The following is a 19499-nucleotide window of genomic DNA, read 5'->3' on the forward strand; positions in this document are numbered from 1 at the left end:
TGAGAAGCACGATATAATCACGGTCAGGGTGGAGCTGAGCTGGATGGAAAAGATTCTATACTACAAAAAAATATAAAATGCTCCCGACAAACCCTACAGCGGTCTGAAGAGTCAAGCATGGTATTATATAATCAACAATCACTTATACTGCATATCCTTTAGCCAACCATTCAAAGCTAACCATTTCTTATATGATTGACACCCCAAGAGACTAATAGGGTGCTTATTGATGTGCATATAGGTATTTATAAGGAGCACATTGGTGGATGAACCCTTGCCTTCAAAATGCTTTAGCAGGGCTTCTATTAGCTTCTATTAGCTGACATTACACAATAATGCAATAGCATATGCTTAAATATTCCATAAGTGCCAGATGTTTACTCAAATATAACATCAATCGATAGACTCTTTGAGCCCGATCGATTTGGCTGACCCTTTACCTAGTGCGGTATGAACCTCTTTGGACCCTTTTGTCAGTCTTGAGCCAATGGGGTATCATCAAAAGATACCTTGGGCATCATCTAAATGTTCTGATCATCGAGATAATATGTGCACGGATCCTTCTTAAGGTCCAACCTTGTGTACCTTGCCTTGAATTGGGCTAAGGTAATTTGACACTTAAATTGGTACGAGACAATCCTCGACCTCTCTAAACCCATCCTAAACCCAATGGGCATCTTGTAATCGGCGATCACCTTCTCCTGATACTTCTGTATCATTTGTTGCTCAGACTCTAGTGCTTCCTTTAGACCCCAATCTTGTTCTATGGTACTCGTGAGCCACTTATTAGCCACCATGACTTGCTCATTAGCCACCTCGACCTGCTCGATGAGCTCTGAGTTGTGCTTCTTTATCAACTTCATCTCTCGAGTGAGTCAAGCAACTTGTCATCTATCTCTCAGTTATTGCTTTGAACCCCCTTCAATTTCTCATTAAAGCCTACAAGGTATTGCTCGACCTCCTTTACTTGGTACGTCAGCTCGCCCCTTGAGCCTTTGCCTCGGCAACAACTGAAGGGGCTCCTCTCTCCTTCTTAAATCATTATTTTCTTCTTAAAGATCATCAGTTATAAGGGACTGTTGGATAATGACCGAGCTAGCATCTCATACACGGTCAATAAGGGCCATTAAATAGTGATGGTGATGCAAATCTAAGACAAGTGGATGAGCAATGTGAACCTCAAGAGGCTAGTTATAATCTAACTTCTCAGTATTTCATTGCAGTAGCATGTGTTGATCAAAACCTCAGAGGGGGAACGATAGATATGCTTTGCCATCCTCGAACCTAATGACCCACGATAATACTACTTCAAAGTTGTACCATCACCCCACATTTTCCCCCCCTGCTTAAACCCTTCTATCTCGATTACAATGGTGCACCCGGGGTCGGGTGTGGCAAGTCGACTATTTGTAAAGTCGCGAAAGGCAAGGACTTGACCTTGCATAAGTTAAACATCGACCTTTACCTTTCTCATACTTTTTTCCCAAGAATATCTACAATTTCAAGCACCCTTTAAGGGCGTCAACGTTGTCGGAGTAATACCGACACACTAGCATTATTCGATAAACACTATTAAGTAGCGCTAGCATCATCTAAGAGGGTGGTATATTCCACCATTGTAGGTAAGACACTATTACTGGGTGAAAGAGAATATGAAATCACACCTTGAGGGCGTCATAAGATTAGCAAAAGAACCCGAGTGTGGGATCGAATGTATGCTGACCAAGTTGCGGACTAGCAAATCAAACTTGGCTGAGATGGAATACCTAGTTAGCAAGTGATCCAAGAGTGGCACACTCATCATCAAATCATAATCATATGAGATTTTCATAGACTTTCCCGAAGTACCTTCGGGTTCACAAGAACTGTCTTTTTTCCCGATAAAGGGGAGGTTGGGACCTCCTCTACCATTAGATTGTCCAAAGATAAAGCGTGATCCTCGATCGTCTGGCGACTAAGAGATCGAGAAGAGCTTATGCAAGAAATAAAAAAACATCTCAACCTAGGGAGGTGGAAGAGTAGGATGGTGGAAAACTGATTTGTTGCAGAACCGATGCCGGGACTACGAGAAACTCAAGGACTAACTCACCCTGCAGGGAACCAGGGCGAAGTAGAGGAGACTTCTAAAGAGGCCCCGGAGGCGAAGTAGAAGGCTTCTAAAAATGCCTCAGAGATTCGAATGGAAGAATATGTCTCACCCCAACATGATAAGGGAGGATTTATAGAGAGGGAGACGATCTCTCTTATCTCATGATGGAGACAAATATCTATTTGGGATACTTTCGAAGAGACACTGATAGATGAAGGATTCGAAAAACGTCAAACTCCATCACGATGAAGGTATACGACTAAACATGCTCGAGGTATGTGAGTTAAAAATTTATTTATAAACATTATATATGTTTTAAATAAAAATAAAAAATAGACAAGGATACTTAACATATTTAAGATAAAAGTCAATTAATTTGGTATTTATCCTTTCAAATATTGTAATATCTTATCCAACAATACTAACTTGTTGAGCCTTGGATCACTTCCTAACCCCTAACAACTTGTACATAGTAAATACTTCAATTAATGGATATATTCGAAAGAATTATTTTGGGGCTAATATGAGACTGTCATCCGCAAAAAAAGACCCAAAAGTAATATTTAAAGGTAAATGTATGCGATTTCTCGGCATAAATTTCCCATAATGGCCCTGTTAGCGTTCAACGTATATACCGCTCGATCATTTCATCATCGCGCAAAATATTATTCCCAAAATGTCCACGGAGTTGGAGGAGAGGCCGAACCCCGCCGCCGCGGACGACGGCATCGAGGAAGACGACGATCCTCCCTTGCTGAGCTCCCAAGCTCTGGAAGCTCTCAGGGAGTTCCTCAGCGAGCAGTCCTCCCTGGGCGGCGCGGGCGGAGGACGAGTAGATGGCGGAGACGACGACCAGGACGAGGTGCGGTTGGTGGCGGAGGACTGGAGATTGAGCCAGTTTTGGTACGACCGGGAGACGGCAGAGACGGTCGCGGAGGAGATCAGGACACTTTATCGATCAACCTCTTCTCCCATCGCCTGCATCGCTTGTCCAACACTCTACGCGTATCTAAAGGTCCGATGCCCTTTTCTGATGCCGGTGAAATATATGCTCAAAATTTGATTTTTTTCTTTTGCTGGATATTGGTTCTTTACGGCGAGGAGTAGATTCGTACTACTGTGGGACTTTGTAGGATGGGCAGTGTCTTTAGATTCATGTAGAAGGATAGGCAGTTAATTATGTTAGGGTTTTTACTATCTGACAAAACCTCAGTTCGATTCGAAGGTCGAGAGAGCACCTTGTGGGATCTTAATTAGCATCCCAATTGAGTCTCTGCTCTCTGTGGGATGAAAAAGGAAGCTTTATCTGCTATCTGCAACAAAGCAAAAGGTTCAAGTTAGCGTCTTGTGGCATTAGAAAGCAAGGATTGTTGAGGTGGTTGTATGTGACCATTAAGGAACATATGGTAGCATCTTATGTAGGGAAAGCATAAAACCTAAATCAAGGATTGTTGAGGTGGTTGTATGTGACGTGCTTCATTGTAACCTAAGGAATAAGGTAAGGCATGTGATGCAAAGGTCATTCTGCTAGTATGAAATAGATTGGATGGTACATGAGAGAATGTAATGGGATGATTCAGATTGGATCAAATGCTTGCTTATAGGATCTGAACAATTTGACTATATACATCGTAGATGTTTTACTGGTTGGTTGCCATAAAAGGCTTCTCTGTGATGGTCGGGATTGGACCGTGGTGCTTGGCAACCACTATCCTGGAGGAAAAATGTAGGCTTGTAGTTGACAACTTAACTGGAGATTCTTGCTTCCAGAACACCTCTGTAATTGATCATATTACATGGTTAGGTTTTTGGTAGTAAAGGATTAATTAATTAGTCGTAAGACATGGGTTGTAGGAAGAAGAACACAATTGAGAATGGCTTGTAGGAAGAAGAACACAATTGAGAATGGCTACCGAACTTGATACCAGCAACGTTTACAGGTTGCAAATTACCTCAAGGTTGATAACAGCAGAACTTTTAGTTGGTGTACAAGGGAAACCTGTGTGATTTTAGCAACCTGTTGGATTGACATACATGATAGCTATTGTTCGGACTAATTTTTTCTCCCTTTGCTTCCCCCCCATGCTTAATTCTAGTGTATGTAAGTTGTTTTTCCCTTGCTTAGCTAGAGGCACAATGGACTGAAACTTGAGGCAGTTACGCGTAAAGAGATCTCAATGAGCATAACTTGGTCATGGTAGATTGAGTACCAGTTATAGTAAAAGGACTAAACAACGATGTTATTGGCGTTATTGGGTAAAAGCTCGTTGCATGATGTTTACTCCTAAAGAATGTGGTAGAAACCTAGAAGCCCATGGAAAATATTGTTTTCCGCAAGTTCCATGTCTCACTGTTCTTTCAGGAAAACTTCTCTTAGAAAAATAACTTCCAGATGGAAGGATACTTTGCGCTTTTATATTGCTGTAGCTATATGTCTGTAGAAGGGCGTAACTGCGTTCATGCTATGAGTTTTAGCAGGAGTTTTTCGGCCTGGCAACCTTTTCCAAAAGTTCTCTCTTATATCCTTCTCGTAAAGTCGGATCAGAGGAATTGCTTTTTAATACAGGAAGATAATCATGAGCTGCAAAATCAATTCTATCATGTTTTTACAGAGTATGTTAGAATCCTGCGTTGTTGCCTTTAGATGTCAACATGCCTGAAACAGTTTACTCACTCTTGCTAAGTTCATTAACTCTGTTTCTGAAACAGTCAAGTCCTTATTTCACTGAATTTGTGTGTAGGATTTTGATATCTATTTTAGCAAAATAAATTCTTTAGTTGGAAGCATACCATGATCCATAAAAAAAAATATTGACGTTTCTCCTTTTATTCTCATGATGCAACAACAACAACAACAACAATAACAATAAAATCGTAAATCATAATTATTTGGGATTGACTACATGAATCTTTTACCACTATTGAGATATGTAAAAAGTTATATGCGTAGTTAAGTTCAGAATACTTAAATCTTTATTTATAGTTTTTATTAATATTTTTTTAGATCTTCCTTTATCTTTCTTTTCATTTTCATGATAAAATGCTTAATAGTTCAACATTGATACATATTTTGCTTGTTTCCACGGAAGCTTGATCCTAGCGTTCTAGTAAAATTACTTGAGCACGATAAACGCTTTGAACAGTATGGTGATGATTTTATTTGCTACGATAAACGCTTTGAACAGTATGGTGATGATTTTATTTGCTACGACTATAATCAACCGGAGGAATTGTTGCCATCACTTAAATACTTAAATCTTTATTTATAATTTTTATTAATATTTTTTTTAGATCTTCCTTTATCTTTCTTTTCATTTTCATGATAAAATGCTTAATAGTTCAACGTTGATACATATTTTGCTTGTTTTCCTCAGAAGCTTGATCCTAGCGTTCCAGTAAAATTACTTGAGTACGATAAACGCTTTGAACAGTATGGTGATGATTTTATTTACTATGACTACAATCAACCGGAGGAATTGCTGCCATCACTTAAACACAACTACCAAGTTATCATCGCAGATCCCCCTTATCTGGTAAGTCGAACACCGAGTTAGTGCTTCGAGTGAAGCTTCATAGTCCAGGACATATGAAGCCTGAGAAAAATTACGCTTCATCATTGATTTCACCGTTTCTAAATTTTTGTTGCCCATGTTCTTGATGATCCACATTATCATCTTCTTCTTTGGCATTATGTTCATAATCATATATATTGACAAAAAAAACCTGTCTTTAAGCACAAGCTTTTAAAAGCCATTATCACCATTTTATCTTTGCAATGATCTGTGTCTTTATAGAGTTTAAGCTGCAATAGTTTGTCGAGTATCCTTCCTTTTAACTTTTGCATGCAGAGCAAGGAATGCTTGGAGAAAGTAGCCCATACGATTTCTCTTTTGGCGCACCCACAAGATTCATATTTGCTGTTGCTCACTGGTAATTTTTGTGCCATCTGTTACACGAATTATTTTTGTTATTTCAACACCATGACTTGTTTCATTAAATCGAAGACGATTGCATGCGTTCTTTTGAGCAGGAGAGGTGCAAAAGGAGAGAGCTGCAGAGCTATTGAACGTCCATCCCTGCGGCTTCAGACCTCAGCACACCAACAAGCTCGGGAACGAGTTCCGGCTCTTCACAAACTATGATCCTGCAGGGAGATTGGGTGGCTGGGAGAGAGAGGTTTAAGAGCATTTCTTGCATTTTGTTTGTGATGCATATGTGTCCTCAGAATTCAACTTCTGACTGATGATGAATGTTTTGTTGCTAATCCGATGGAATTACTTTCTGGATTTGAGTGCTACTGTGATGATGCAGTTTTCATTGATCCATGGATTTAAAAGCTTTCAACACACAGACACCAGGAAAAGGTTTGCAGCATTAGCACACATCTTTCGACGTCTCAGCAGAACGATCAGTGACTCCCCTTGGGCGGCTTCACGATGAGCACAGGGCAGTTGGCATGATGAGCACAGTAGTCGCTGACGCTCCCCAGGATTGCCCTGCGTGCAACATCGGACTCTGAACCACCAGATTCATTTCTAAGGGGCATTTGATCGAACACGTTCTCTCTTGAGCGACTCACCGCCTTATCTTACTCAGGCCGCGGCTTCCTACCACGAGGAGGTCGGTCTGCATCTGTTCCGCAGCCTGGCATATCGTCTCCTTCGGATCCCCGATGACGACGACTGCTTCAGCTTCAACCTGATGCGCGCAGAACACCGTGGATGCCGGTCACTTCCTTCATCGAATAATCAACGAATGTCTTACCAGCCTTCGTCTGCAAATTCCCTTCGCTCGCTCGATTACATCGCGTGAGTTCTGCTCTTGAGCTTTCTTCACGGAGTCTATCACCGACGACGTCGCATAAACGGCTGCGACAAACCAAAGCGAAACTCTAATTTGGGTCTCTCCAAGTAATGCCAGTTAGGGAAACGTAGCGATATATGCAGTTTGACCTGGTCCGATCGGATGCATGATGAACTGCTGTAGAGGCTGCTGCGCGTGGACGAGGACGAGTCTGCCGAGCGGCTGCGGTTTGTTGGGCGCGCCTCCGACGGCGGCGGCGAAGAGATTGTCGAGCGCCCAAGACAACGCGTAAAGGCTCCCTTCGCTCTCGTCCACAGCCACCAACACCGTCATCTTCTCGCGGCCCTCTGTCGCCACCGGTTCCTTGGTCTCCTCCATCCTGCCTCCCTTCCTCGGCTCTCTGAACCTTTTGTATCTACCCCCTTTGTAGCGCCTCCAGTGAGACGTGTCGGGCGCTTCTCTCCGTGCTGACAGCATTTGTAAGTGACGTTTTGGAACCTAGCATCGGATTGAGATCAATGGCGGCACTCGTCGGCTCTCCCGGCGACGTGGCGGGACGAAACGTAATTACGCGGCGCCCATGCAGAAAGCGATTCCAGAGGCTTCCGGTGTCGCCGGTCGCCAACATGCTTTGAGATCCACTACCGCCAAGCTTTAAGATTCGAACCGTTTACAACACAATCTACAGAAATGTATGCTTACCCGTAGCTTTGCGTCTGTTACTATCATCCACAATATATTATGCTGACCATTTGTTTACATCACGAAATTAATCACTTGGCGTTACATTTACATCCTATTTATGAAATTAACCAACCAAGAGAATTGTTAAAGCTTATAAATATGTTTTGGTACAGTATCTCAAGTTATGTTGAGGGCATCACTAACTAAGCTTCAGACAAGTATCTTACAATTTTTAGAACATTGTGAAGGTTGTGTTGCAAAAGAAGCTAGCGGCAAAATTTCAAGGTGGCGACCATTTTCCAGCTCTGAACAACTTGTAGAACTCAGATTTCTTCGAAACCACAAAGAAGACTGGACAAGGCAAACAACACATTTTAAGAAGTATGTCCATAAGAAAAAACTCTGAGCATAAATGGTGAGAATAGAAATGAAAAAAACAGAGCCTCTAATAGACAGCAAAAAAAAAAAAGAAAAAAAAAAAGAAACATACCTGGGATAGCCGGGATGATATAATCAGAACGCCGCAAAATGTCGAGAAGCGTCTTCTTCTCATTTATATGAATCCATTTACCATAATTGGTACCTACATATATTAAATCAGAAGCATAAATATACCACAATTGGAAAAAAATACAAATATACTGAGATAAAATTCTTCTGGAAACAGAATAGGCCAAATTTGTTCTTAAATAACAATCAAGTAAAATAGACACATATGTCTAATTTTTCTCTCGGGTTTGTGCTTATTTTGCAATCACCAATGTCCTGTCATAGATTTCCATCATCATCTATTCTAATTTGTCATCGTTTTTACAACACCCTTAGATCACAGAATTTTCCACTAGCTGAATTTGCTCTTCATAAATTTATGCTATATCACACTAACTTTTCCATAGAAAAAAAAGGGAAAAAACATTATAAGATGAATCTATACAGGCAACAACTTGAAACATGTCTTTCTTAGTTTCTTTACAGTGGACTAGGAAGCTCTTGTTGCTACCAAAACATTACTGAAAAATGGCTTCGGTCGGATGCTTACATTTCAGTCAGATGTTACGAGATTAGTGATATCCATACTTCCATAACTTCTATAGCCTACTGCTATAACTGGTCATATTCAATTTAATAAGCTTATAACAGGTGAAACATATGTTCACTTGAAGCTCAAATATGAAAAATATGTTAACTTGAAGCTCAGTGGAGTTGCGATGAGCTATCCTTCTTCCAGTAGGAGACAAGAGGTGTGAATCAAACAGAGCCAAAGGAAAAGAACAGTACAACAAAGAGAATAGAGACAATATACAAGAAACAAAGAGGTCTAAAGCCTTCTGATCTATCCATTTCCTTTGTCCTTACCTATTTGGAAACCTTACACAGTGGGGATCATCAGAATGTGATGACACATGACGAAACATGACCAAACAGTAAATCATCTATCCCACACTCCCCTCAACTCGGCTTTATTTTATGGCTCCAGCTTAGTGAAACATTCCAATGGCTGCTACACTGTATTTATTAAAAAAAAACTTTTTGGAAAATACAATAATGTTCCTTATAAGTCATGTTCACAAAATTTTTTGTATCACATACCAAATTAAATCAGAGAGCTTCTTTGTTTTCGTATAACATACAATGAATGATAATTATTCACAAAGAGATCATGTCTAGGCAAACTCTAAGGAACCAACATTTCCGTGGTAAACATAGCAAAAATAAGAAAACAGTTTATTTCCATATTAGGAACAAATATGGGAGGTCTCTGACATGAACTGTGAAATATGTACGTGAGTAAATTTGTATGCAAAATCATTTCACCAAAATGAAATACAATTTAGATTCATGTAAATCACCTATTATCATATTGACTGAAAACATAAGACATATTCAGAAAGTTCCATTAGTAGTTATGACAATTCTCTTCAATATCATTCTACATAATTTGCAAAAGAGATTTTGCTTTTTCTATATGAACAAAAAACAGCTCATTTTAACTGATGTTGGATAAGAAAAGAAATCTAATCTTGAAAAGACCAGCAAGCACATGTGATAAACAAGTTCATTGTTTTCCCTAGGTTCTTTTCATATGTCAAGATACTTCTAGTGCAGAGAAATAGACAAAATTACAGATATGCATAGAAGCGAGATAGCATACTTAAATGAGAGACTGAACTATCCAGATCTTTTCCTGAATCCTTCTCTTCATCAAAGAAGCCTTCTGGAACAGACTTCACTGTGCCATCTAGCAGATACTTAAGGACTTCCTTATTCGATAAGAGAATCCCGGTGCCAGCCTGACAAATCAATGAAAACGAGTAATTCATGGGGAGGAGAAAAATTTTAGTGAATTAATGCTCATCAAAAAATCTTCTAGAAAAAAGTTAATAACTGACTAGGACTTGCAAAAATAAATTTCAAGAGCACAAATAATTTATAGCTAAAATAAGACCTAAATGGCAACATAACTAGCATGCCCTTTTTAGATGGATTTACTCTTCTTCAGAGAGTATCTCAGAATTTTGCTTAACATCTATTTTATAAGATGAGACTACTACTGTTTGGATTGGATACTGAAATATTCATCAAGCCATCTGTGGATAGAAATTTCAATTAAAATTTTCTTCATACCTGGACTATTCCAGGCTTCACAACATAATGCTTAATGCCTTAACCATAGAGTTCCAGGTGAAAAAGACTCTTATAATGCATCAGCTTGTACAAAATGTGAAACTAAACTAGCTTGTTAAATATGTTGGAAGTGAAGATACCGGTGTTAGCCGGGCATGTCAGATCAATAAACTAGGGATGAACTCTCATATGCTATTCCTATTCAACTAAACTGTTACCTCTAGTTTTCTTGAACTTCAAATACAGGCCTGCATTACTTTGCAAAAATGCAAAGAACAAAGCAATGATTTGGCCATCAAGAAAACATTCAACAATTGGATATATGTCAATTGAAATGTGATAACCGTATGCCATATAGTTCACAAACAAGAAACTACAGAATCAAAATTCTCAAAAACACAAAAATTCTAGTTCAAACCTGATAATACAATTCAACAGCTTCCCTTGTATAAGCATGATACTCATCCCATGGTAGTGGCTGGGAATCTTCTGAAAACATGTTACGAAAGCTAAGGACATTACAAAATCAGCAGCTTTTTTCATAATAATATTGTCATGACAAACAACTCAGGTGAATTAACGTCAAGATAAGGATATTATGTCAAGATGCGATGAGAACATGTCCGTTTCACAGAAGTCCTCAATGAAATCACTTGACATGACCTCTGCATAAAGAAGAAGAACCGGCCAATGAAGAATCCCACTTTTATCTAGTACTGGTTTTCTAATTCCAGTGAGTTCCTGGTACAGGCCCTTCCCAAGCTTCAATCCTCTATTCTCCATTGCAGATGAAAGCTCCTGAACAAATTCAACAGATTATGTGGATAATAAAATGCATGTATTGAAGAAAGTTATGATTTTTGTCCAGATAACTGACCTTAGCTGAAGCAACAGCTTGTAATACTTGAGCCTTTTGATGTTCATCATCTTTTCTTCGCAAGTCAATCTGCATAAGCAACTTCTTCAGCTCGTCATTAGAGGGAACTTGTTCAAGTCCCCTTTGGCAAAGTGATGCTGCTTCAGCCAACAAATTCAAAGAGAAGGCAGCTTTGGCTGCCCGATAATATGCCTAGTCCATAATTCACACCATTAGAATCTTTAGCTGATCTACTTGAACCAGAAGATTGAGAATCAAAATAAAGTAAGCAGAAAAGCAAGAAACCACACATAACATGACAATCTCAATAAGAATCAAAATGCACGTCAGCATCAGCAAGCTTGAGTCAAGAACCAACCTTGATATTTGTCGAACAGAATTTAATTGCTTCCTCAGAATCACTTAAAGCACGCCTATAATTTCCCAAAAGCAAATTTACATGGGCACGATTAGCAAAGAGGACCGAGTGATCTGAGTCGCTCAGAGCTTTCTGGTTAATCGCTCTTGTATAACAATCAATTGCATCGTTATAATGCTTTTTACCCATCTTGACGAATTGGTTACCTTGTTCCTGAAAATTGCATTTCCTTTAGTTGTTGATAATGAAAATTGAAAGCCAAGAGCACAGCAATTCCATAACGCATTTTGAAAGAAACGGAAAAAGAACTTATATCAACCCATCAAAAGGACTTGAGATATGTGCACCTTTAATCTGTCAGAAAAAAAATGGTGCAATTTTAGAATTTTGAGCCTTTACATGTTTGAACCGTGTATGTACATCTTTATTTTTTTAGATCTCCTGTCAACCAAGCCTTTTAAAAGGTTCTATCTTGTGCATGAACTGTCAAGAAAGAAAATCAATAAGAAACTAGTAACATGTAAGATGAATATGAAATAGCTGTATCTTGTGATTGATACTTTAAATATCTGTATAATAGCCCATAATTACTACATGTGCAGCTGAAAAGGCCTAATATACAACCAGAATAGCTGAAAGTAATGACATAGTTACATGTTGAAGAGTAGGAAAGCAAGCACGGAACATTTAGAAACTTGACTAGCCAAAGTAGCAGTAGCAGATATAACAGATGATCTTTGCTATGAAATGTCCAGAAGTACTCAGTACATCATTTGTATATCTGCACATAACATTCAGCAGGCAGGAACAAATTCATAAATCTGCACAAAACGAACCAGATGAATTGTTTTACCCAATGTGTTACCTGTAAAATTATGTTTAGGTTTCACCTATTATAATTTCCTTAAAAAAACCAATTCTTACTAAATGACTTCTAGTCTTTTCCTCCCCTTTCAAAGCAAGCTGTGTCCGATGTCCCCCTCCAATCTTGACCCTCGTTAAATTTCATTGTAGACGACCCGAAAACATCACGTATCATCACCTAAAACATGATGAGGTTATCTTACCGAAAATAGTATCAACTAGACTTCAATTTTTTTATATCCTTTTTCCTTGGACGAAAAATAAGTGTTCCTTAGGTTACGATTACATGTCGTTTGATTGGACAGTTTGGACAAGACGAACAATTAAAATTCTACAGAAAATCCAGTTATTAGAGTTTTAGTACAGCACAGTGTCCACCAACTCGACCAATAGGAAGCACAGAAAACTGGGTTTGCAAGATAGAAAACGAACAAAAGAACAACGCTGGACAGTAGCTAGATCAAAGAACAAGCTTTTCATTAGATATGTGCAAAAAGAACGAGTTCCTGAACCTCTTGGAAGCGAATGGCGAAGTAAATCGCTCGTTTAACAAGATAGAAGAGAAACAAATAGCGGAAAATAAAAAAAAAGGCAGTTTTTCCATCAACAAACGCGAAAGAAAGAATTAAATGTTCTGTCGCCAAAATTGGCTTGACAGAGGAATCAAAAGGTGAGACGAAAAAGAAATCTGCGCCACAGACGACGACGCTTCCAATGTAGCTGGAAGGTAAAGATTTGAGCATGAAAACAGGTGGGTTTGGAGAGAGATGCATAAAGAAGAAAAGGCTTTATACTGACCTTGAGCTCAACGGCGGCGGCCTCTTTGATAGCGGCGATGGCTTCCAAGTCCGCCTTCTCGCTCTCGGAGATCGGGTCCGATCCGGCGTCCATCCATAGCGCCATCTCTTTCTCTGCCTCCCGAGTCCCGGAGGAGTCGCGCGGCTTCGTATTGCTGTGATCGTCGGAGGGGGTAACAAAAACCTTGAGATAAACCCTAGCTAGACGAATTCAGATCAGATTAGCCACATCTGGTCCAGTTCGGGTGGTTTTACTCGAGTCAACAAAAAGCGAGTCGAGCCCTCGAATACAAAACAGACGGCCCGATGGCCCGCCCCAGGTTTTGTAGCCCAACTGATATATAAACCCGCTCTGCTCCCAGGTTCTCCTCATCACAAGCCATCGGCCAAAACTCTTTGAGGCAATATGCCGAGCGCTTTCCATCGTCTCACGTCTCCCCACCTCATCCGAAAGAAACCACCGTCGGCAGCTAGAAAGAAGAAGAAGAAGAAGAAGAGAACAGGTGTCCCCTTCTCCAAACCTCAACCATTAGAACACCAAGTAGCCGAAGAAGAAGAGGAGGGGATGGGGGAAGAGCAGGTGTTGGGGTTTAAGCTGAAGCCCTCCGCCTCGTCCCGTCTCCACGCCATCCAACCTCTCGGCAACCTCCTCCTCCTCGGCGACGCCTCCGCCTCCGTCAACGCCCGCGACCATGGCCTCGGCATTCTTCGCGCCCTGCCTGACGACCTCCTCCTCGACGTCCTTGCCCTCCTCCCTGCCCGCGACCTCGCCGCCCTCTCCGCTGCCAGCCGCTCCCTCTACGTCTTCGCTACCCACGACACCCTCTGGCGCGCCCTCGTCCTTGACCACTTGCACGGCAACTTCTCGTTCCGTGGCTCTTGGAGGTCCACCTTCCTCTCTGCCGTTAGCTCCCATCCTCCTCCTTCCTCTTCGGCTCTCGTGATCAGGAATTTCTACTCGGACTACCTCTTCCAGAGCTGGCTCTGTGCCAATATCGAGATGAAGCCTGAGTGGCTCGAGATCGACAACATCGAGAGGCGGCGCGGGATCTCCGTGGAGGAGTTCATCAGCCGCTACGAGGAGCCTAATAAGCCGGTCTTGCTGGAAGGATGCCTCGACGAGTGGCCGGCGATGAAGGGGTGGAGCCGGGAACGCCTGGTTCGGATTTGCGGCGGCGTCAAGTTCGCTGTGGGTCCTGTGGAGATGACCCTGGAGCGGTACTTCCAGTATGCGGACGCCACGAAGGAGGAGCGACCGCTTTACCTCTTCGATCCCATGTTCGCTGAGAAGGTTTCCGAGCTTGGGTCCGAGTATGAGGTCCCCAATTACTTCAGGGAGGATCTGTTTGCCGTAATGGGGAAGGAGCGGCCGGACTACCGGTGGATAATAATTGGGCCCGCGGGCTCAGGATCGTCGTTCCATGTGGATCCGAACTCCACTTCCGCGTGGAACGCGGTGATCAAGGGTTCCAAGAAGTGGGTCATGTTTCCTCCGGAGGTCGTACCCCCCGGAGTGCATCCGAGCCCGGACGGAGCTGAGGTTGCCTGTCCGGTGTCCATCATGGAGTGGTTCATGAACTTCTATGCGGCTTGTAGAAAATGGAAGAAGAGGCCGGTCGAGTGCGTGTGCAGAGCCGGGGAGGTAGTATTTGTGCCTAATGGATGGTGGCATCTGGTGGTCAATCTCGAGGACTCCATTGCCATTACACAGAACTATGTGAGCCGGTAAGATTCCTTATGCTTTCTAATCGTTCATTTGCTTGTAAACTATAGTACTGTAGACCTGTTTCTGAACAGTTATAGCAAAAACTGAACTTTTTCTTGATACTTGAGATCAAATGAACATAACATTATGAAGGGCAAAGTGTCAAGAAATTGTTTGTTATCTGGAAAATCCAAATTCTAGACTTTGTGAGTGACTGCAACAGCTCTATCTTCAGTGCCTTTGTTGCTTAAATCAGTGGGAGAGAATGAGTCTGAATGATCATATTATGCTTTAATTTCTTGAGGTTAGCCGCAAATTGAGAATAAGCAAAATGTCCCAGGACAATTCCATCTTATATTGTAACTTGAAGAAAAATAAATTAAATTTTGTTGCCCGTGTTTCCCATCGAAGTCCAATTGCTTGTTGGAGCCACTTCATTTGCCTCCGATGAAGTATAAGATGTTGATACTTCAAAGGCACAAATATCCAATAGTTGAGATTCAAATAGGTTGGTTAAGGTCAGGGGAATGTTCTCAACAATATGGTTCTCAACCGTATTTGAATGAACAATATGATTCAAATATGGTTCTTTGAGATTCAAAGGCACAAAGAAAATAAGAGATTTATTTTCTTTTGTTTTCTTGAGGTTTGATCGCTTTTTTGAGGTTCATAATTCTGGTAGTCCCTTTTGAATTTGTTAAAATACATCTCTTATTTTCTTTGCTAGCTTTTTTATTTTGCTTATTGTAAATGGAAAAGAGTGTCATTATCACTATTTTTTTCTCAATAAAAAAAACTTTTAACCGTTTAAAGATCAAGATGAGAAATTGAGATTTTTTAAATTGATTATTAAAATATGAATAAAATGAAAGTGTTCAGAAGGATGAAAAAACTGAGAAAAAAAAACCAGAGATCAATAAACAATGAACAAATTAAAAAATCGATATAAGATGTAATATGATTCAACAACTCCCTCTATAGGAAAAAAATTAAAATGTTTTGCTATATGAAAAAAATCAGTATAAGAAGATTAGTAAATGATAACACAGGGCAGGTTAGAGTGTGGAAAAATTGTAGCTGACTGATTGTGGTGGTGGTGGTTTCTATGAGGTTATTGTATAAATACAGAAAAGGGAAACAAAGCATGTGATCCAGAGGTGGAGGATTTAGGAAAAGGATATATGTTTTGACTACGCAATCTTAAGTCCTTAAAACTCGCCCCCACTAGTGAAAATGGCTTCACACCAAATCACAAACGCTTGGGAAATGGAAACCTTCACTTTATTCAACCTCTTTTAATAGCTTATTTAAGGACATAGGGAAAAAAGAACCAAACCTAATAAAGAAAAAGCATATATGGATTCTGATTAATTTTATCTCTTGAACTAATGGCTTCTTGTAATCATTCCAAACTCCCTATTATGGAGAATTTTCATTTATATTTTGGCTACTCCTTGATGAGAGATGTTCTTATTTCTGCAAGATCCTTAGTTGGGTGTGGTACCATTCTTGGACAATATTTTTAGTCAACCAAACCATTTATTTGTTGAACAGCAGAGTTTTCGTTTCTTAATTTTGACAGTCTTAATAAGAAAATTTTGATTAAATCTTCACCATTGAAATCCTGCCCATTCCGAACATATAGGACGTTTCGATTGTAGGAAAACATCCAACCTGACAAAATATTATACAGATTACAAAAAATCAAAATACATGGCAACTTATTTCAATTGTAGGAAAACATCCAAACTGACAAAATATTATACAAATTACAAAAATTCAAATTTTCTAGATAAGATTGAGATGTGAAAACTAAAGTATCATCTTGTATGAACCCAAGTTTATCATTTACCCACTAAGACTAGGTCCAGATTTTCTTCTTCTGATGCCCATAGACTTGGAAGGCGCCCATACCTCCATCAGTTTCTAGTACCAAAGAATCATGTGATAACAACATTTTAATCAATTACAAATGTCTGTTTCTGGTGGATTGCCGTTTCAGTAGCTTCTTTCTGGTGTATCACTGAATGGGGGATATTCGCAGAAGTTCTTTAACCAGTTTCCAGTTAGGCCATATATGTTATCCTATTCAATCGGTCCTTTTTTTTTTGTCGTTTTCAATTTCATGCTAGATTCTGCCTTGTCTTTCTAATTGCACAATTCATTCTATATTAAGTTACCCCCTACAAACACACACAACTAAGGTAGGTAGCCCTTGCTTTTAGAGTGTGTAGCAATGAATCGCCTTTGCCTGTATATTTTGCAATATTTTCACAGATTATTGGGAATTTACCTGAAGATCTTCATCTTTGAAAAAGAATTTAGCACTTGAGAATCAGAATGCTTTTGGATAATCATCTAGAAGTCTTCTGGAAAATTTTCCAGATCTACCCATATATGCATGGTTTTTATTCTGTCGCAAAACCTCAAATCACATATTTATGGTGCCATCAGCCGAACACTTTTAAAAAGAGCATAGTGTGTGTTTATGGTGGAATTTGCTTTGAATCGGGTAAATGTTTAGCCTGTGAAGTATAAATTCAAAATTGCCCGATGTCATTTTTGAACACGATGGAAGTTTTGCATTTGTACTTGTATGTTTAGACAGCGGACACTTTTTCTCAAGTAAACTTTCGCTGGTATGTATTGTTGAATTTTCCACTGGCGCTCGTTTATGATTTTTGTTGGCGTTGCAGAAGAAATCTGTTCAATGTTCTGGATTTTCTTGGCAAGCCCAATGCCGGTGCGCTCGTCTCTGGAACCAAAGATAGGGTGAATCTGTACGAGAAGTTTCGAAGTGCTCTTGATGTTTCCTATCCCGGAATGATCGATGAGGTCACAGCAAAAGCCCAAGAGAAGATGGCTCAGAAGAAAAAACCATCATTCTGGGAGACTGTTACTGATACTAAGGTTGGAGGATTCAAGTTCTCCTTCTAACCCATTCAGATTAAAGATTAGCAGGAAGAGAACTCCAGAGAACTCAGTTCATTTCTCTACATTTATCCACTTCTTTTTCCCTTTTGTATGAACCGTCTGATTGACAACCATGAGGAGTTTTGTGTTCCTTGTAATGCCATTTATTTCCTAAATATAACTCAGTTTTGTACTTGAGATTTCATATATGTGCTTCACTTTACACTTTTGCTTTTCTGCTATTGTGATTGGTAGATGTGTGTGTTATTATACATGTTGGAGTCCCATGACATGAGAACATCCACACGACTCTTAAAGCTACACAGAAGCTTCAGATCAGGATATCGAACGAATTGACAGCTGTTGTCGTCTCCCTGCCACCATTTCCTGACGATTGACTCGCTAACGCAGCCCCGGAACGTTCCCCAAGCGATCCTAACCGTTGATTGCTGAATCGGACGGGTGCTATTTTGGGTGAGATTTATTCGGTACTTCTCCTCATGTCGCAGTCGTCCTCATCCGACACGCCCAAATCTGTGGGAAAAGAGTTCGCCGGTTCGGCTCGTCCAACTCAGCATCCAAAATAATCCACCATCCAACTCAGTAGCTCACCAAAAAAACCACTTAGGAAGCTTCCCAACACCCACAAGCGTTACCATGAACCCGTCTCGATACCCCATTTCACGCGTCCATGACGACAGGGGCCCCGCCAGCTCAAGTACGGTGTACGATAACCTTTAGGACGTCCCCTCTCTTATCCATTGCCCCTTATTTCGGAACTCCTATACCAGCGGAGCAACACAACTATCATTCTCCACCAACCACCAGAGAGCTACAAAGCCGACGTGGCGTGAAATGCTTGAAAGCGAAGCACGTTATCCAGCTCCAGATATTGATTGTATCGTCGTATTCTGATCCGCCAGCCTTATAAAGGCTCGATTTCCATTCGGCTTTCTTCGTCGCTTAGTATTTCGCCATTTCGGAGACCGCTCGAACGGGAAGGCAACGATTGGAAGGAGGGAGGGGCAGATGGAGAGGAAGCCGTCCAACTCTCCCAATTTAATGCGTCATTCGGCCGGAGCCGCCAGTGCCGCCTCGACCCCCGGCCGACGGTGGGCGCAGATCGCAGAAGAGAAGCCGAAGCCGAAGCTGGCAGCCCGGGTCACGGAGGCGGCCGGGGAGACGGTGGCGGAGTGCGCGGCCGTATTATGCTGCTGCCCCTGCGGCCTGGCGAACCTCTTCTTCGTGGCGGCTGTCAAGCTGCCGGCGGGGCTTGTCCGGCGGGCCCTGCGATTGAGACGGAAGCGTGGCGCCGGCTACGGAAAGGTGAAAGCCGGGATCTTGCGGACCAGAGTCGGCTCCTTTGACGACGACGACTTCAGTATTCACCACGGGACATTTTTTATGGCAATGGGGGCCAAAGAGGTATGGCCAGCGAAGGCGGTGTCGCCAGAGCTGTTGCAGTTGGAGAAGGAGATGACAGCGAGATTCTACAGCACTGGGTTTTGGCGGAGCCCTTCACAAAAGGAGTAAAGGGAACATGGCACCCCGGTCCAGGAGGGGAAATGTCAAAGGTGAGAACTTTACCCCTCTTGGATCTTAAAGGGGAGAAAAAGCGGTTGCTTCCGATTGTTCTGCCCCGGTGCATCTCACAGAGAGATTGTAATCCATTTACACGATCAATTTGTTGTTGTAAAGCACACTGGATGAAATGATACGAACAATGGGTTTAATTTCACCGAGAAAGAGATCGCATTTGTCTCCCTAAAAGTACTTGATCTCGA

General features: G+C 41.2%; 5 protein-coding genes across 5 annotated transcripts; 3 read left to right on the plus strand and 2 right to left on the minus strand.

The window, feature by feature from the left end:
- Nucleotides 1-2726: 2726 nt before the first annotated feature.
- Nucleotides 2727-6371, plus strand: LOC103978812 (uncharacterized). Its single transcript, XM_009394744.3, has 4 exons — nucleotides 2727-3104; nucleotides 5464-5622; nucleotides 5938-6019; nucleotides 6120-6371. Exons 1-4 carry the CDS (start codon nucleotides 2766-2768, stop codon nucleotides 6269-6271), a joined length of 732 nt encoding a protein of 243 aa, XP_009393019.2. The 5' UTR covers nucleotides 2727-2765; the 3' UTR covers nucleotides 6272-6371.
- Nucleotides 6372-6384: 13 nt separating this feature from the next.
- LOC103978813 (uncharacterized) lies at nucleotides 6385-7500 on the minus strand. The gene is made up of 4 exons (XM_009394745.3): nucleotides 7042-7500; nucleotides 6854-6957; nucleotides 6669-6787; nucleotides 6385-6585 (listed from the first exon to the last, which is right to left on the minus strand). Exons 1-4 carry the CDS (start codon nucleotides 7367-7369, stop codon nucleotides 6498-6500), a joined length of 639 nt encoding a protein of 212 aa, XP_009393020.2. The 5' UTR covers nucleotides 7370-7500; the 3' UTR covers nucleotides 6385-6497.
- Nucleotides 7501-7716: 216 nt separating this feature from the next.
- LOC135633674 (uncharacterized) lies at nucleotides 7717-13328 on the minus strand. Its single transcript, XM_065143429.1, has 8 exons — nucleotides 13099-13328; nucleotides 11437-11649; nucleotides 11079-11270; nucleotides 10797-10999; nucleotides 10620-10698; nucleotides 9729-9867; nucleotides 8067-8159; nucleotides 7717-7927 (listed from the first exon to the last, which is right to left on the minus strand). The coding sequence occupies exons 1-8, from the start codon at nucleotides 13201-13203 to the stop codon at nucleotides 7857-7859; spliced, it is 1095 nt and encodes a 364-aa protein (XP_064999501.1). The 5' UTR covers nucleotides 13204-13328; the 3' UTR covers nucleotides 7717-7856.
- A 131-nt stretch (nucleotides 13329-13459) lies between these two features.
- LOC135633673 (arginine-specific demethylase JMJ22-like) lies at nucleotides 13460-17938 on the plus strand. Its single transcript, XM_065143428.1, has 2 exons — nucleotides 13460-14822; nucleotides 17499-17938. Exons 1-2 carry the CDS (start codon nucleotides 13504-13506, stop codon nucleotides 17737-17739), a joined length of 1560 nt encoding a protein of 519 aa, XP_064999500.1. The 5' UTR covers nucleotides 13460-13503; the 3' UTR covers nucleotides 17740-17938.
- A 727-nt stretch (nucleotides 17939-18665) lies between these two features.
- LOC103979537 (uncharacterized) lies at nucleotides 18666-19453 on the plus strand. Its single transcript, XM_009395710.3, has one exon. The coding sequence runs from the start codon at nucleotides 18745-18747 to the stop codon at nucleotides 19246-19248; it is 504 nt and encodes a 167-aa protein (XP_009393985.2). The 5' UTR covers nucleotides 18666-18744; the 3' UTR covers nucleotides 19249-19453.
- Nucleotides 19454-19499: the final 46 nt, after the last annotated feature.

Source organism: Musa acuminata, chromosome BXJ3-3 (assembly GCF_036884655.1).
Source record: "Musa acuminata AAA Group cultivar baxijiao chromosome BXJ3-3, Cavendish_Baxijiao_AAA, whole genome shotgun sequence".
Classification (NCBI taxonomy): domain Eukaryota; kingdom Viridiplantae; phylum Streptophyta; class Magnoliopsida; order Zingiberales; family Musaceae; genus Musa; species Musa acuminata.

Excerpts from the sequence above, each read along its gene's own strand:
- LOC103979537 (XM_009395710.3), top strand. The coding sequence starts at position 18,745 with ATGGAGAGGAAGCCGTCCAACTCTCCCAATTTAATGCGTCATTCGGCC.
- LOC135633673 (XM_065143428.1), top strand. The coding sequence starts at position 13,504 with ATGCCGAGCGCTTTCCATCGTCTCACGTCTCCCCACCTCATCCGAAAG. Across the intron at positions 14,823-17,498 it reads ACACAGAACTATGTGAGCCG|AAGAAATCTGTTCAATGTTC; the intron begins GTAAGATTCCTT and ends TTGGCGTTGCAG.
- LOC103978813 (XM_009394745.3), bottom strand. The coding sequence starts at position 7,369 with ATGCTGTCAGCACGGAGAGAAGCGCCCGACACGTCTCACTGGAGGCGC. Across the intron at positions 6,788-6,853 it reads GAATTTGCAGACGAAGGCTG|GTTGAAGCTGAAGCAGTCGT; the intron begins GTAAGACATTCG and ends TGCGCGCATCAG. Across the intron at positions 6,586-6,668 it reads GGCCTGAGTAAGATAAGGCG|GGCAATCCTGGGGAGCGTCA; the intron begins GTGAGTCGCTCA and ends TGTTGCACGCAG.
- LOC135633674 (XM_065143429.1), bottom strand. The coding sequence starts at position 13,203 with ATGGCGCTATGGATGGACGCCGGATCGGACCCGATCTCCGAGAGCGAG. Across the intron at positions 10,699-10,796 it reads TCATCGCATCTTGACATAAT|GTTTTCAGAAGATTCCCAGC; the intron begins ATCCTTATCTTG and ends CTTTCGTAACAT. Across the intron at positions 8,160-9,728 it reads TAGTTCAGTCTCTCATTTAA|GTACCAATTATGGTAAATGG; the intron begins GTATGCTATCTC and ends TAATATATGTAG.
- LOC103978812 (XM_009394744.3), top strand. The coding sequence starts at position 2,766 with ATGTCCACGGAGTTGGAGGAGAGGCCGAACCCCGCCGCCGCGGACGAC. Across the intron at positions 5,623-5,937 it reads TCGCAGATCCCCCTTATCTG|AGCAAGGAATGCTTGGAGAA; the intron begins GTAAGTCGAACA and ends TTTTGCATGCAG. Across the intron at positions 6,020-6,119 it reads ATATTTGCTGTTGCTCACTG|GAGAGGTGCAAAAGGAGAGA; the intron begins GTAATTTTTGTG and ends TCTTTTGAGCAG.